The 16,735-nt window shown below is 38.9% G+C and overlaps 1 protein-coding gene across 9 annotated transcripts in view; it reads left to right on the forward strand.

Moving 5' to 3' along the window:
- HPSE2 (heparanase 2 (inactive)) overlaps positions 1-16,735 on the forward strand; it is a 716,512-nt gene that overhangs the window by 538,055 nt on the left and 161,722 nt on the right. For all 9 annotated transcript variants that reach the window (XM_002718623.6, XM_089314560.1, XM_089314564.1 and 6 more), the window contains one exon: positions 9,847-9,940. In XM_002718623.6, the coding sequence (XP_002718669.1) occupies positions 9,847-9,940 (94 nt within the window). The remainder of the gene's footprint in view (positions 1-9,846; positions 9,941-16,735) is intronic.

Here is a 16,735-nt window from a genome sequence, read left to right on the forward strand (position 1 = left end):
CAAAAATTATGAATCAAGAATTAAAAGTTATATATTTAAAGAATTATAATTTAATTTTAGAATATTAGTAATACTCAAATCAAATTACACAAAAATGCAAATTCTGACGTTTAAAATATGTACCAGAGATGGTTTCCTTGGGCCCCATTCCCATTTCATATGTCACAAAAGCCAGCTTTATATTTATGCTGGCCTTGAAATATAACCAATAGATGGATCATTTTCTCTCAATTTCTTTCTGTTTCTCTTAACACATATGCATACACAAACATATGTGTTTAAATACAAGCATTCATGTTACATAGTCCCTTTAATGGAGCTAAATGGTGAGTCAGCTTTTCATTGTAACAGAAATGGCAGTTGTCATGAAAAGAGTGATATTGATCTAAGATTTTCTACTGATGCAGCATTTCACACAGTAAGCATTCTTTAAGAAGGTATAACTGTATGAGTTTGCTTGTGATAAAAGTTAGGTATAGTGACTTAAATGTGCACAATGTGGATAAGTGTAGATAGAGAAATGGTTTGTGTATTTATGAATACTGCATATCTGAAAATAACCAACATCATGCAGGGCAGAAATGAACCACTGGCTTTCCTGCTTATGTGTTGCATGCAAGACAGGCCATGTGATTTCTGTCCTCAGTGAGATATGAAACAATAAGAATGCCTCAGTACATCTACCTCAAATTCTGTGCTCTTTCTCTGAGTGAAAACTGAAGTATCTAGAAGCCTGCTAGAGAGAGTTAGATGTAGAGTTAAAAGGCTGCCACCTACTGATATGTGACCTTTAATAATTGAATTCCTTTTCAACATTCTAGATTCCACGTCCTCTTTGCTCGGGAGTAATCACCTTGATTACCGTGTTTTTACCCCAGGATCAGTTTGTCTAGATGGAAGAATGAGAATGACATCTCTCCTCATCAACTGTTCTTGCATGATATTAGAATGAATGCTGCTATTTAGCCAATTGTTAACAGACTCCTAGTCAATTCAAACTACAGATATCAGTGTCTAATGTTTTTAATTTTCATAACAAGGATCATTTCCTCTCAGAGGAAACTCTCTTTATTAAGTATGAACTGTTGGCCAAAAAGATTAATTAGTATAATAAAGTTTTGTAGATTGATTGGTGTAATGAAGTTTTTTTTAATGATACTCCTATAATAGAATACTCCTATAATAGTATAATACAAGTTGCTTAAACAGCAAATCTCAAGATCTGATTGGTCTAACAGTAGGAGCTTCGCACTAATGTAACAGTCTAATGTAGTATGCACCTGTGAATGGCCTCATTCATGGCCTCTGGAATCCAGGTACTTACCATCTTGGAGTTTCTTCACAGAGATTTTCTCAGTCATCGGGCGATGGGAGGAGACACCATAAGGAAGACATGAGTTCTTAATTTCAGTTCAGGAATGATCCCATTCCCATGTATGACAGCCTGCAGGTGACACGTCACTGCCCACATTGCTTTGGCCCAATTCATGCGAGAGGAGCAAAGAAATAGAGGGTCTGGCTGGACAGCTGCTTCTTGGCAGCAGCTGTACACCAGGAAGGGAAGCACCAAGTTTCTCTGTCAGTAAACTGTCTCCTGCCTAACTGGAGGAAGAAGCCCAGGTGAACACGGTGCTTCCTTCGTGGGCCCCTCTCTCGGGAACTGCAGTTTGAGTTGGTTGCTGTCCAGTTCCCACAAATGGCTATTTTATATATTTTGTCTTAGATTTCTAGTTGTCTGTTAACATAAGAGTAATTCTAATGCAGCTATTCTGTTGTGGCTGGAACAGGAAGTACTATTTAACTTGGTTATAACCCAACATTTACTAAACGTATTTACGGAGCCCCCTTTCTTCGTACATAAATGACTAAAACATTTCAAAAACACTTTTACAAAGAGTAGAATTCTTACCACTTCCAAATCTTAAGTTATCCCCCCAAGTTTCTGCATTGTTATTGCTTTCATTTACTTTTCATTGTGTTATAATCCTTTTACTTTCTTAAGACACTTGAATTTAGTTCAGTATTTTTTAGAGGTCAGATTGGTTGAAGTAGGCAAGACTCAAGACATTTGAAAAGCAATTATATGTAATTACAAGACAAAATAAGTACAGTGCTGCATGGCTGGGACACCTGGCATGTCACAGTAGAGGGCAGAGTTTTTGATATTTATTACTTAGTATTTACATGATCTCTGGTTTCCTACTAACTAAAACTCTCTGAGCCATAGTTTCTAATCTGGATATGGGATATCTGTGACCATTATATAACTAGCAAATAAGAAGTAACTTAATACATATAAAGCTCCTCTCTTTCTCTTTCTCTTTCTCTGTTTCCCAGTTAGTAATGCCCTAACTTAATTATGGTTAACTTGTGCTATTCTGTCACAAACAATGAGAATTATATGAGAAAGAGGTCAGAGAGAGAGGATGTGGTAATTGTGTAAGCAACTTTCAGTTTACAAACACTGAATTTTTTGAAAACTGCACATAGATGATTTGGTTTTGGCAACTGACACCCTGACATTTGTGATTGATCCCCCACAGTTAGATTTACCTTGAAGCTCATGAATTCAGCTTTATGCCCCTCCCGCACATTTGCTCCTGTAAGGGCTGGGAGTTGTAGGGTAGCATAGGTGGTAAGAGGGTGGTAAGTATAGGTGGTAAGAGGGTGGGGCAGGTTACTGTTGGGGAAGCACTTCTGTGGAAACCTTTCTGGTAAATTGCCTAAAGAGCTGTCAGGGACAAAAGGACTTGATTCTCTAAATTTTGGGTAGTTTGTTGTGATTTATATTGCCATTCTACATAAACATTTACTTTTGTCCCTAATTTTGTGTTTTGTACATTTGACTTCTCCTTAAAGAGGGTCCCACAGATTGTGTTAAGTTTCAGACCCAGAACAGATGGACCCACTGCTGCCACAGTTCCCGTGCCATCACCTCCTACTACTCTGAAAATTCCCAGAACTCTCTCCTATTTCTGTAACTGCTGTGACCTTCATGATCCTTTCTTCTCCCAGCTTCCCGTAGAACTTTCCTTCTCCCTGCTGGAATCAAGGTCCAGCTATTTGGGCCTCTGCAAAGACACAGTGTCTCTCCACACACAACCCTGATTACATGGGTGAGGAGAACGGTGTGGGCTTGAGACTTAGGACTCAGAATATACTGGAAGTTAGGAAAGAGATCAAGACACGGGGCCTTTAACACAGCGCAGGAGCCACAGAGCCACCCCTTTGACTCATTCTGAGTTAAGTTATTCAGACACTCATTCGCTCATTAACTATATTTTTAGAGTACTCATTATTTGCCTATAGGGTTGTCCACAATGCTCACCTGTACTTGTAACATTTTTCCTGACTTTTTTTTCAGATATAAACTCTTCAAATTCCTAAATTGATTGGATGACTACTGTATAGGTTTAAATGAACCAGTTTAAAAAAAATAAAATAAAAAAGAGGGGCAGAGATTTAGCAGTTAAGATGCTGGGTTAAGATATCTGCATCTCATATCAGATTGAGCACCACTCCTGATTCCTTTTTCTTGATAATGTGCATCCTGGAAGGCAACAGGTAATAGCACAGGTAGTGAGGTTCCTGCCACTCACACGGGAAACCTGGATTGAGTTCATAGCTCCTGGTGTTGTTCTGGCCCAAACAGGAGTTTTGCATTGTGACATTTGGGGAGTTAGTCAGCCAATGGGAGCTCTTTCTCCATGTCTGTTTGTCTCACTGTCTGCCTCTAAAATTAATTAATTAGTATTTTAAAAAGAAAACCAAAGAAGAAAAGGCATTTAGCCCTGCAGTTAAGGTGTAGCTTACAATGCCTGAGTCCGTCTCTGATTCCTAACTCCAGCTTCCTGCTAAGGCAGACCTTGGGAGGCAGTGGTGATGGCTCAAGTTACTGGGTTTCTGCTGCCCATATGGGAGCCCTGAACTGAGTTCCTAATTCCTGACTTTGATCCCACCCAGCCCCAGCTGTTGAAAGTATTTGAGTGAGCCAATGGATGGATGGATGGATCTCTCTCCCCCACCCTTCTGCCTTTTGTTAAAGCCAAAGAAATATCTATATTTGCTTTTCTAGTATCTTTCTTTGTTATAGTGTTCTAAGCTTTCCTGCCCAAGTAGTTTTGAAGTGAGGTTAGGAAGGTTAACTTACTGCAAAGAAAATAATAAATAATGCCTGATGGCAAGTGTGATGAGGAATGTGTTTAACAGGGACCCCAGGGTGGGGACTCTTGGAGGAGGGACAAGTGCAATTTATAAAGCTTTGTGGACTCAAATCAGCCTTCTCCAATGTTTGGCTTCAAGGTGTCGGAATAGATTTTATAGGTCACCAGGGTTGCTCTAATGATTACCCAAGCTTCTGCGCCTTCAGTGGGGAAGGCCACAGTTTTATGGAATTACCCTGTCCAGGCAGCAGGCTGGGTGTTAGAATTCTGAACAGACTGCCTGTCCTCCTTGAAGGCAGCAGGCAGCAGAATAGGTCCGGAAATTCCTGAGCGTCGGGAAGCCAGCACTAATGCAATTACTGAAATAAAAGAAGAGGTCAGATAATAAGGGGCAAAGGTTTTTCCTTTTAAAGTGAAGGGACAGGTAAACAAAACCAGCTGTTCCTGGAGCCACCAAACTCTCCTCATTAAACGTTTTAAGAGGCTAATGGGCATAAGTGGCTAATTGTAGAACAGTCCTGAAGAACTAAATCTGGGGCCTGGAACGGGGTGGGCAGGGTGGATATGAGGTGAGAGCCAGCAGGCAGAGACAGAAAGGAGGTGAGACCTGCCCCTGGCAGAGAATACTTAGCCAAAATGGAATTGAGGTAAGAATGAGAGGCTTTGACAGGGAGTCTCCAAGGCTGATGTCAGTATTCTGTGAAATAGGCTTGGTTATCTCAGTTGGGGCCAGGTTTTAAGTTTATATGCTAGTATAATAGACTCTGCAATAGGTTTTTAAAATAATTATGGGAAATTTTATGTGTATTTTCTATGAAAAGTTCTGGAAAGGTATATAACAAAATGAGTATAAGGATCAGGGTTTTGGTGATTTTTCATTTTCATATTTCAATTTTATGTTCACTTTATATTCTGTCTGCAATAAGATTTGTTTCTTTTATAATAAAACTTGAAGGGCAACATTTTAAATAAAATAAAATGAAAGGTATTATACTGAAGTTAAAATAGGAAACACATGAGGACCAGAGAGTTAGCACATGCATTGGTAAGCAATTCCACTGGCTTTGTGTTCTCTACCATTTTTGCCACCTCCCCTGATGTGACCTGCTCATCTAGAGGTAGCCAACACTAGTGAGGGAAACTGTCCGTGCGCAGATTTCAGCCTCACTGCATTTGTAAGAGTTCCCATAAAGGTGTTTTTCTCCACAATCTTTCTTTTTTAAAACTTTTTTATTTACATAAGGTGAACACATCTCATGTTTTTCATATACACAGATTCAAGAGCATAATAATACTTCCCACTTGACTTCAGTTTTTGAACAGCTCAGCCACTTGTGGTGTGATCCCAAAAGATCTTGAAATGGAAGACAGGTTGGAGGAAGACGATGATTTATCTACAAGTGGCAATCCAGCTGGCTCTAGAACGGTTCTGCCAGAGTCTATGTGGAAGGTGTCAGAGCACCTCTACTTGATGGATTTCCTTCCTATCCCCCTTCCTTCTTTTCTTTCCTCTCTTATTTATTTATTTGGAATTAGGACTCCTTTGCAGCCATTATTAAGTTAATGAACTCTCATGGAAACCAGTGGGTAGTTGATGATCATCTTGACCTTCCTAGTGAGAAAGGCAGAAAGCAGAGGAGTTGCCCCAGATCCTTGCACAGGCAGCTGGAATCCAGCCCAACTTCTTTTTACCCAGTCTTTGTTACTAATCGTAATCTTCATCATCTTGAGCAACTTATTCTGACCAAATAATCACCACAGATCATGCCACCTCCTTCACGCCCAGATCTAAAGGATGCATTGGATCTTTCGTCACTGGCAGTTACTAACAGAGAACAAGCAGGAGTTTTTCAAATAGCAACAGCTCATAGACACTGTAGTTTTCTTAGAAGCTCCACATTTACAGAGGGTAAGTGCAGCAGGCTGATTGTCCAAGGATACCAAGAAAAAGGCTTATGTATTTATCAGATTCATACCATATGCTTAAATGATCTTCTCTCTTTACAAGTGACACTGAATGATAAGTGACCAAAGTTTATTTTCCATAGCATGATATAAATGAGGGTTTAAGGTTGCACATGTGAATTGTACTCAAACTGAGGATATTAAAAAGATGCTGTGATTGTCAGGCTGGGAGAAATTCTAATATCATATAGAGAGTAAATGGAAAAACAGATTGAACCAAAGTTTTCTAACTTTGGGTTCTATATTTTTGGAAAAAAGGGGACAAAAGGAAGGAGGGGAAGAGCAAAAGGATGCTCAGCTCCAGGCCACAGACTGGGAAGGCTCAGGAGGGTATCCACAGGGGATCTTCCCTGACGAAAAATTACATCTGGCACTTCTGTCACCCAAAATGCTAAACTATATGTGTTCCAACAAAAGTTATAAGCACTGACTTTTAATACAGTCACTGGAGAACTAACAGAAAAGAGGAAACTGGTATATGTTTGGTTAAATAATAAAAGAAACAGTACACTTTTTATCCTATGTCTAGTCACCATGTTATGTAGTGACAAGTACTCTTCAAATATTTGTTACATCAACATTGCATAAATTATTTTTATTTTTAACACTATTCTGTTCCAGTATCCTATCTTTCATGCAGTATGACATTTATCTCAACACTTACCTCAAATATTAGGAGCAGGTGTTGTGGCACAGTGGATTAAGCCACCACTTGAGATGCCAAGTCCCATATCAGAGAGCTGCTTCTGCTTTTGATCCAGCTTCCTGCTAATGCACAGCCTAGGAGACAAACAGCAAATGATGGTTCATGTACTTGGGTTCCTGCCACTCATATATGATACATGGATGGAGTTCCTGGCTCCTGCCTTTGGCCTGCCCAGTCCTGGAAGTTAGGGACATTTGGGCAGTGAACTAGTGAATGGAAGACTTCTCTCTCTCTCTCTCTCTCTCTCTCTCTCTCTCTCTCTCCCTCCCTCTCTCTCTCTCTCTCTCTCATGTTAATGTGAGGTTAATACAAAGAGAATGGATTCAGTGTAGTTCACAGATACAGTTCTCAGAATATACTGTTATTCCCTTCCTTCTTCCCTTTCTCTCTCTTTCTTCTTTTTTAATTTTTGAGATAACATGTTTAACTTACATTATAGTCAAAGGCTTAATGCTCCACTAAATAAAGAGTTCCACAAGTAAGAGGTAGAGACCTATTTCAGTGGAGATATAGGCAAGCACTATAAACAATAGTCAAATGAAAAGATAACCATTTAACTCATACACAATAAATTTTAAGAGTCACAGATAATTGAAACTATAGTAGTATATCATTTTTAACCATTGGCTTGACAAAGATATACAACAGAGTTTCCCAAAAGTATATTTGCAACAATACTGATACAAACAGACATTTCTTTTTGTTTTTTGATTTTTTTCTTTTTTTAAGTTCCATACCTTTCCCTCTTTATTGAAGAATTGTTTATTTATTCAAAAGGCAGAGTTACAGAGAGAAAGGAGGAGAGAGAGATCTTCCATCACTGGTTCACTCCTCAAATGGCCACAACAGAGGGACTGGACAAGGCTGAAGTCAGGAGCTTCCTCCAGGTGTTCCATGTGGGTGCAGGAGCCCAAGAACCTGAGCCATCCTCCAGTGCTTTTCTAGGCACATTAGCAAGGAGCCAGATCAGAAGAAAAGCAACCTGGACTCAAACTAGCGCCCATATGGAATCCTGGTGCTTCAGGCAGCAGCTTTACCCACTATGCTACAGTGCCAGCCCTGATTATTTTTTTGAATATTGACTCCCACATATAAGGGGGAACATGTGGTACTTGGCTTTCTGTGTTTGGCTCATTTCATTCCACATCTGTTTTACTGGAATTTGTAGAATTTTTTAGGCCAAATAATATATATTAATATATAAATATCACATTTTCTTTATCCATTCATCTGATGATGCACACTGTGGTTGATTCCATATCTTGGCTATTGTGAACAGTGCTGCTATAAATGTGGTGGTATCTCTTTGATACAACATGTTCATATCTTTTGGGTTTTTACCCAGTGATGGGATTGCTGGATTATACAGCAAATCTATTTTTAGTTTTTAAAGAAATCTCCATACTGTTTTCCAAAATGGCTGCACTAATTTACATCTCACCAACAATGTATGAGAGTTCTCCTTTCTCTACGTCCTCATCAGCATTTTTACTCTCTGTCTTTTGGAAGAAAGTCATTCTAACAGGGGTGAGGTGGTTCAATTTGCATTTTCCTGATGGCTAATGATGTTGAGAATTTTTTCATATATTTGTTGGATGTCTGTATTTCTTTTAAAACTGTCTTTTGAGGTCCTTTGCCTATTTCATAACCGAATTGATTATGAGTATGTTGAATTATTTGAGTTACTAATATCTTACAGCTACTAATACTTTGTCAGATAGATAGCTTGTAAATATTTTTTCCCATTCCATTAGATGTCTCTTCACTCTATTGATCATATTTTTTCTTTGCTGTGCAGAAGCCTCTGAGATTTTATAATCCCATTCATCTAGTTTGGCTTTTGTTGCCTATCCTTTGAGGTATTATCTAAGAAGTTGTCACCAACACCAATGTTTTGAAGTATTTCCTGCATATTTTCTTCCAGCAACTTCATAGTCTCAGGTCTTAAATGTAGGTCATTGATTGTCTTGAGTTGATTTTTGTGTATAGTGAGAAGTTATGGATTTAGTTTTATTCATCTAAATATTTACATCCAGTTTTACCAGCACTGTTTATTGAAGAGATTATCCCTACTCCAATGTATGGTTTGGGCACTTCGTCGAAAATTAGTTGGCTGGGGGCCAGCACTATGATGTAGATGGTTAAGCTGCTGCCTACATGGGATGCCGGTTCAAGTCCTGGTTGCTCCAGTTCTAATCCAGCATCCTGATAATGCCCCTGGGAAAGCAGCAGAAGATGGCCCAAGATCTTGGGGCCCTACCACCCACATGGGAGACCCAGATGAAGCTCCTAGCTCCTGCCTTTGGCCTGGCCCAGCTCTGGCCTTTGCAGCCATTTGGAGAGTGAACCAGCAGATGGAAGATACCTCTTTCTCACCCTCCCTCCTTCCCTCTCTTTGTATCTCTGCCTTTCAATAAAAAAAAAAAAATCAGTTGACTATATGTACATAGGTCTCCCATGTGGGTGACAGAGGCCTAAACACTTGGACCATCTTCCACTGCTTTTCCCAGGAGCATTAGCAATGAGCTGAATCTGAAGTGGAACAGCCAGGACTCAAACTGGTGCCCATATGGACTGCCAGTGCCGCAGGTAGAAGATTTACCTACTATGCTAAGCGCTGCCCCCCTCTTTATTATTTTAAAGTAGGGATCAGGATAGGCATGGATGGATGCTAAATTCATTTCCCTAGGGAAAGAAAGTAAGCTTGTCCCTGTTACCCAATTAATATTGTGGAATTTCTGTGAATTTTCTTATATAACAAGAAATGGTGTTTCACTTGTCAAAAGTTGAAGAAACATATGGCATTATCCCACAAATGGAGGTGGAAATGAAAAAGATTTTAAAAACATGTTATTTGTTTGAAAAGTATGCAAGGTAAAAATCCATTGAGTGTATGAGAAGCCAAGCGGAACCTGGGCACTTTCTTCAAGCAACAGAAGCCTCCGGCAAGAGAAGTGTATTTGTGTCCTCTGTTTGAGATTTTATCTGATTCTTATTTTATTTTTATTCCAGTTGCTACATTGATGGCCGGGTGGTCAAGGTGATGGACTTCCTGAAAACTCGCCTGCTAGACACACTCTCTGATCAGATTAGGAAAATTCAGAAAGTGAGTAAAAGTATACTGGAAAGAAGAGGAGCAACCGTGGGGTAATGAAAGGAAGAGATCGCAGGTTCCAGCTCAGCTTCAGCACTGTGGGAACCAGGGTAGAGAAAAGGGGAACTAGTTCAGGCAGATGAGCATGAGCAAGCTCAAGAGCCCCTTCTCACAGCTGATGCAGCTTGTTTATTGTTTTCCAAATTCACAATGGTTTGTGTGTGCCAAAACAAAGTTTAAAAGCTTATATTTAATAGTTTACTTCTAAATTATGAATTTAATAAGGAAAGGATGAGTTGACATTGGGTATTTTGAGGGGAGGGGTAGTAGGGGTTTATTTTGAGTTAATTTAAGAAGACAATGATTACATTCATTCAGTAAAATTCTGGTCCTGGGCATTAGCAATTCTGAGTCATGTTTACCCTATGCCTAGGTATCTTCGAATCACATAAATAAAATCTTACTTTTATAAAGAGGAGGGGGAAGCTATACCATACTAAACAATTCCATGAAGGTCCTATTAACCTCTGACCAATGTTTCTCAGATTTCATCAGTGATATTCTTTCAGATTTCCAGTATCACTGCTGATGATCTGGTTTAATAAATTGGATTGGCTCCATATTTTTAATAATTATCCACCAAGTGATTCTATGCAATGCAGATTGCCCTAAGGTCACATTTTGAGAGACACTGGATTTGCTAATTCTGAACTGTAATTCTGAAGCTTATGTCTATAATTTCTTTTTTTAAAGATCTATTCATTTATTTAAAAGTCAGAGTTACACAGAGAGAGGAGAGGCAGAGGAGAGAGAGAGAGAGAGAGAGAGAGAGAGAGAGAGAGGTCTTCCATCAGATGGTTCACTCCCCAGATGGCCACAATGGCCAGACCTGTGCTGATCTGAAGCCAGGAGCCAGGAGCCAGGAGCTTCCTCCGGGTCTCCCACACGGGTGCAGGAGCCCAAAGACTTGGGCCATCTTCTACCGCTTTCCCAGGGCATATCAGAGAGCTGAATTGGAAGTGGAGTAGCCACGTCTCGAACCAGCGCCCATTTGGGATACCGGCACTTCAGGCCAGGGCATTAACCCACTGCGCCACAGCACCAGCCCCTTATGTCTATAATTTCAATAAGCCTCTCTACAAAATATCACATCTTTCATTGCCCAGTTTCTTGCCCAGGAAATATGGACCCTTTGAATATTTTGATATCTCTTGAGCATATTAAACATATCTTTGCAGAAATATCACAACAGGTGAGCCCTTGATAAATTTGAGATTAATGAATAAATAAACAAGTGAATGAATGGCTCATGTATAAAATTAGTTCTGAAAGTAAATCCTGTTTGAAACAATCGTAGAAAAGCACTCTTGAGAGAGAAAGTGGAAATCTGTTTCTTTCTTTTCTGTATTCATAGCAATACTCAAGTTACAAAGAACCTCTTGCGTCCTATTATTCTCAGTGGGGTTTTAGAGACTGAGAGGCTGCAGGACATCTGGACATCCCTGTCTGGTATCTCCAGGAACCAGGTGCATTAGCCAGCACGCTTTTCTGTCACTGGAAAGTCTAAAGCAACAAAATGATCTGAAATATTCCCAACAGTCCCTGTTCGCCATTCATTCAGTGAAAAATAGTTGCGGAGCACTCAACAAGTACAAGCTCTAGTGCCACATGCTGGGATATAAAATGGAATAACACATGGTCTGTGCCCTCACGGACGCAGTTTCAAATTTTCATACTTAGTTTGAGAAAGTTGAGAACATATTAGCTAATACAATAGAATTGCAACCTATTGAACACTACAGGCCTTTTTTTTTTTTTAAGATTTATTTATTCATTTTGAAAGTCAGAGTTACAGAGAAAGGGAGAGACAGAGATAGAGAGAAGTCTTCCATCTGCTGTTTCACTCCCCAAATAGCCACAACAGCTGGAACTGGGTCGATCTGAAGCCAGGAACCAGGAGCTTCTTCCAGGGGGACCATGGCAAAGTCTCCAAACTTTTGATTGTTGACTAGTTGCTTTGACTGTTTCTAAAGTCCCAAGAGGATACAGGACTTCTGGGGGCCTAAGAGGGGTGGAAGGTTTGGGATGTTAGGTTCAAAAATACAAACTGGACAGAATGAACTAATGTCCTAGGCTTTCAAAAGCAAATCAGAGATAGACCGAGTAAGGTTTTAATGTCTGTATACCTAAAACTGTCACCCAAAAGTCATAAGAGGGATCTTTAGTTCTTCTCTTAGGAGAAGTTAGGCGAAGTCTTTATGACATCCCCATTTAAGCCTTTATTCTCTACTTACTCTTTGCTTTTTGCACTCATGTTCTTTTCTTTTTTAACTCTGAGGAATATGACAGGTGATTTCTTTGGCACCTTAAAGGCAATGACTAAATTGCTAAAAACAGCTGTGGTTTCCAAATTTAGAATTCCACTTAGAGAAGAATTTGCTATTTTCTGAGCAGTGGCTGAATTATCTAGTTATATGAAAATCTTTATGATGCATTTGGAAACCAAACAGAGCATGTTTGGACAATGTTTAGACAACCCATTCCTTTAGATGATCCATGAAATCTCTCTTCCATTAAAATGAGGACAATCATCTGTACATTGGGAGATGAGTGAAAGGAAAGAATTGAGAATCTACCAATGAAAATCTACCAATGAATGCAGGGAAGAGTCTGAGAGAGATTTAGGACACAGTGCAGGTGGTATAGTATTGATGGCTGGGCTAACTCCAAAACAATGACATGAGAACCAAGAAGAACCACTTTGGCTGAAGTCATTTGGACTCTGTGATTTGTGTCTTCATCTCCTGAAGGAATCAGAGGAGGAAATAACACTTTTTGGTATTATTTTTCAGAAATTTAATAAGCACAGGAAATAGTTGGTGAAATCCCAGTCATAAGGGAAATATTTCCAAAAGTACTGTCCACATGATTGCATTTTGAATACTAAATAAATGGAAAGTAGGTTTCCCTAGTATTTAGAAAGTTCCTTTCTTCCCTTCCTCTCTTATTTAGCAGCTGTTTATAACTGTCTTAGTATTTCCAGGACTCTAAGAATGAAATGGTAAGCAAGACTGATGCTTACACTCATGTATGCTGTGAGTTTAATGGGATAATAGTTAATGAAGCAAGTAACTAGTATAAGATATGAAGACTTCTATAATGGGATGCTCCAGGAGCCTATGGTAGGAACTATCTAGTTTGTAAAGTAATCCAAGTCAGGAAAGTCCTCAGAAGAAGTAACATTTAGACTAACACCTAAAAGATAGACCTCTCCAATTTATAGTCCTTAAGCTAGATCAGAGAACCACTGGTAGATGTGTATGGGCAGAGGGAATGGTTTATATGGATCATAATATAGCCATGAGCCTTTTGTTAATATCGTTGTTTATGACTGTTTATGATATTTAAGAAAGAGGAACTCTTTTGAAGTCCCATTGCAATGATATTATACTACTTTTCTTGATACATCTTTGTTGCAGGACCATAGAAATAAGTCAGGCAGAAAGCTATGTAATATTTTGAAATAATTAATAGATTTTAAATAAATCTTTGTTTTCACCTAACCTCTCAGTTTACCAATTTAATTGAGTCTCTTGGTATACCAAAAGAGAAAGAATAAAAAATTACAGTTATTTGTGAGGACCATAGAATAACTGGAAGCATAATCAAAGAGAAAACAAGGACTATAACAATGCTAACCTTATCTAATAAAGAAAACTGGAAAATAAAAGCACATTATTGGGATAATAATATAACCACAAAATCAATTTTTGATTTATACATTTATTACTTCACTCATTCAACAATGTTAAATGCTTATTTCAAAATACCAGTGCCTGTCAGAGTGTCACTTAGAAGGAGGCACAAAAGGAGGCTGCAGAAAATAAGCAGAGTAGTAGAAATACACTACTCGAACAGGGGAGCAGTAATGTCTTCTCTCACTCACATTGTCTTATCTCTGCCATTCACATTGCAGAAGACCCTGATCTGCTGTTGACTGTGTAGCATAGTATTTAGTAGGCAGAAACTGATTTAGACAGCCATATAGTTTTTTATTTGACAGATAGAGTTAGACAGTGAGAAAGAGAGAGAGAGAGAGAAAGGTCTTCCTTCCGTTGGTTCACCCCCCCCCCTCAAATGACCACTTTGGCTGGCATACTGCACCTATCCGAAACCAGGAGCCAAGTGCTTCCTCCTGGTCTCCCATGCAGGTGCAGGGGACCAAGCACTTGGGCCATCCTCCACTGCCCTCCCAGGCCACAGCAGAGAGCTGGACTGGAAGAGGAGCAACTGGGACTAGAACCTGGTGCCCATATGGGATGCCGGCGCCACAGGCAGAGGATTAACCAAGTGAGCCACAGCGCTGGCCCCCAGACAGCCATATTAACAATGCTTACAAGTAGGCATGGTAGGAGAGTATCTTCTGCATGTATATTTAGAGATGAAGGAATGTGACCCCAAGTAACTTTTAGTCTGAATGTTAATGTCATGTATTTCATTTGAGAAAAATAATCTTTCATTCTGTATTAGGAGGTATTAGAAAATGTAAAGAATCTGGGAAGAGATAAACTACACTGGTTTAAATTCACTCTAAGGTAATAAGTTCAAACAGTTGGTCCTTTCCCAAGAGCAGGTTTTGATGGAAAGTAAGAGAAACATGGGCTAAAGACGTATGCAGAGGAGGTACTAGACACCTAAATGCAAACTGTACCATAAAGTAACATGGGATGAAATCCATGGGTGATTTTAAGTTTTATGGGGCCCAATGTTTATACAATGGAAACCTCTCTAAGAAAGAAAAAGCAAGAGTTTCACAAATTTTAGAAATATCTGATCATTAAACCCATTAGTAGGGCCCTTCCAAGGACACAGGAAGATGGCTGTGAAAATGAGGAGGTGGAAGTTTAACTCAATGAGCTTTCCAATAAATTAGCCTCTGTTACCCCATTCGGCTGTGCATCTGCAAATGGGATAATATAACCTAAGAGAACTGGGTACTCTTCATGTACAACACCCTAATAATACAGGCAGTATCTGGTCCTAAAAACATGTTTATCACAAAAGAGATCCAAACTTTCCATCACTGTCATTCTGTGAACCTTGATTTTCTTTATTCTTACACAAATACTTCCTTGGTTCTTACACACAAGTAACTAGAAAATTCACCATCAACTTAGTGAAAGCTTATGGGGGGAGAATAAATAGGCAAATTTCCTTTAATATTGATTATAAAGAACATTCTGATTTCAATAGCATTAAATTGTGGAAAATGCATCATTAACTTATGAATATAGTGTTTGTTTCTTTGGGGGTTATAAGTACCATTTATTGCATATATCATAAATTATTAATCCTTTCAAAAAATCAGTAATTTTATCAACACCACAGAGCCTAGCAGGTAGTAAAACAGTTTAAAGCAAGGCTCACTTAATTCCAGAACCTGTACTATTGTCCATTATATCGTTCAGTATCTCCTACACTATTAACCATTCATTTTGTATAACCCATGTAATATTTATATTCCTAACAAGATAAGATGAGGAAAACTGTTAAAGACTATTGAGTGTTTTTGATAAAAGAGTATCTCTTTGATTCTCCAATCAGTTGATAATCTGAAATGGGTAGTTAAGAGATGAGGGATGAATCAAAGTTGGGCATCATGATATTAGACGGGTGATAGTAGAAGAGGAAATAGTTTTCAGGGTGTGACTTTCACCCACTGGATTCTATTCATATGTTTCCTGTGCATAAGATTTTGGTCAATGTATAGTGAGGTCCTATTGTGTGCAAGCAAGGCAGTGACGATGTGAAGGTTTGTGCCAGGCCTACATGCTTGGAGGAATGGCCCTGGGAACAGATTGCTATTTTGGGCAAAAAGGCTTCTTCAGGAAAAAGAGGCAACTCAATGTGATATTCCAGTGTTTCAACATAGGAGTTGGAGGATGATAGGGTTTGTCCCAGTTAAGCATAAAATTACCACTGAGGCTGGTAGAGCCTAGGACTGGTGAGTAAGTATCCAGTAAGCCTGGATCAGGCACAGGAAAGGATCAGGCACAGAAAAGGACTGGGAAAAGGAGAAGAGTGGTTTATGTTCAAGTAGCTGCTTTCCAGTCTCTTTGTCTCCACCAGCACTTATTTTGGAGCACAGCCAGAGTTTTGGGACACTAAAACTTTCTTCTGTATTTTCTTGCATATGCTCATATTCCTCCTCAGTTACTTTATCTTTTTTCCGTGTGTTCTTATTTTAATTTTATGTTTTGTTGCAATTATATTCAATTGCTTTTCTGTGGTTTGCGATAACAAGAGCAGAGAATGCAACTTTAAATCCTAAAGATGTCACAGAAACAGAAGCCACAAATTAAAAATTGATCTGATACCAACAGAAAATGAGCAAATACGGCACTCCGGAACAGGGAAATGATAAAAATAAATTATATAGAAAAAATTAATGAAACTGATAGGAAGTGCATTAGACAGAAGAAATAAATCAAGAGGAATGTGATGAGATATTGGAATGACTGAGCTCATAATAGCCCATCTTGTCTAACTTAAGAAGGACATCTTAAATATGGAGGCAGTTTAGTCAACCAGAAACTTGTGGGTCTCCTCAAACAGGAAAATTCAATTAGAAAATAAACAGAGCTCTGAGCTGTAACTCTGATAATTTGATGTTTGCCCTTGATATCTTGAGGTTATTAGTTATCTTCTCTGAAACTTAGCCTTTTCATCAGTAAAATATTATTTCTATCATTTATTTAAGAAATATTTAATAAAGAACATAATTGTCAAACATCCTGTCATGCATGC

This window comes from Oryctolagus cuniculus, chromosome 15 (genome assembly GCF_051225735.1).
Source record: "Oryctolagus cuniculus isolate XC-2025 breed Fujian yellow rabbit chromosome 15, ASM5122573v1, whole genome shotgun sequence".
NCBI classification, from domain to species: domain Eukaryota; kingdom Metazoa; phylum Chordata; class Mammalia; order Lagomorpha; family Leporidae; genus Oryctolagus; species Oryctolagus cuniculus.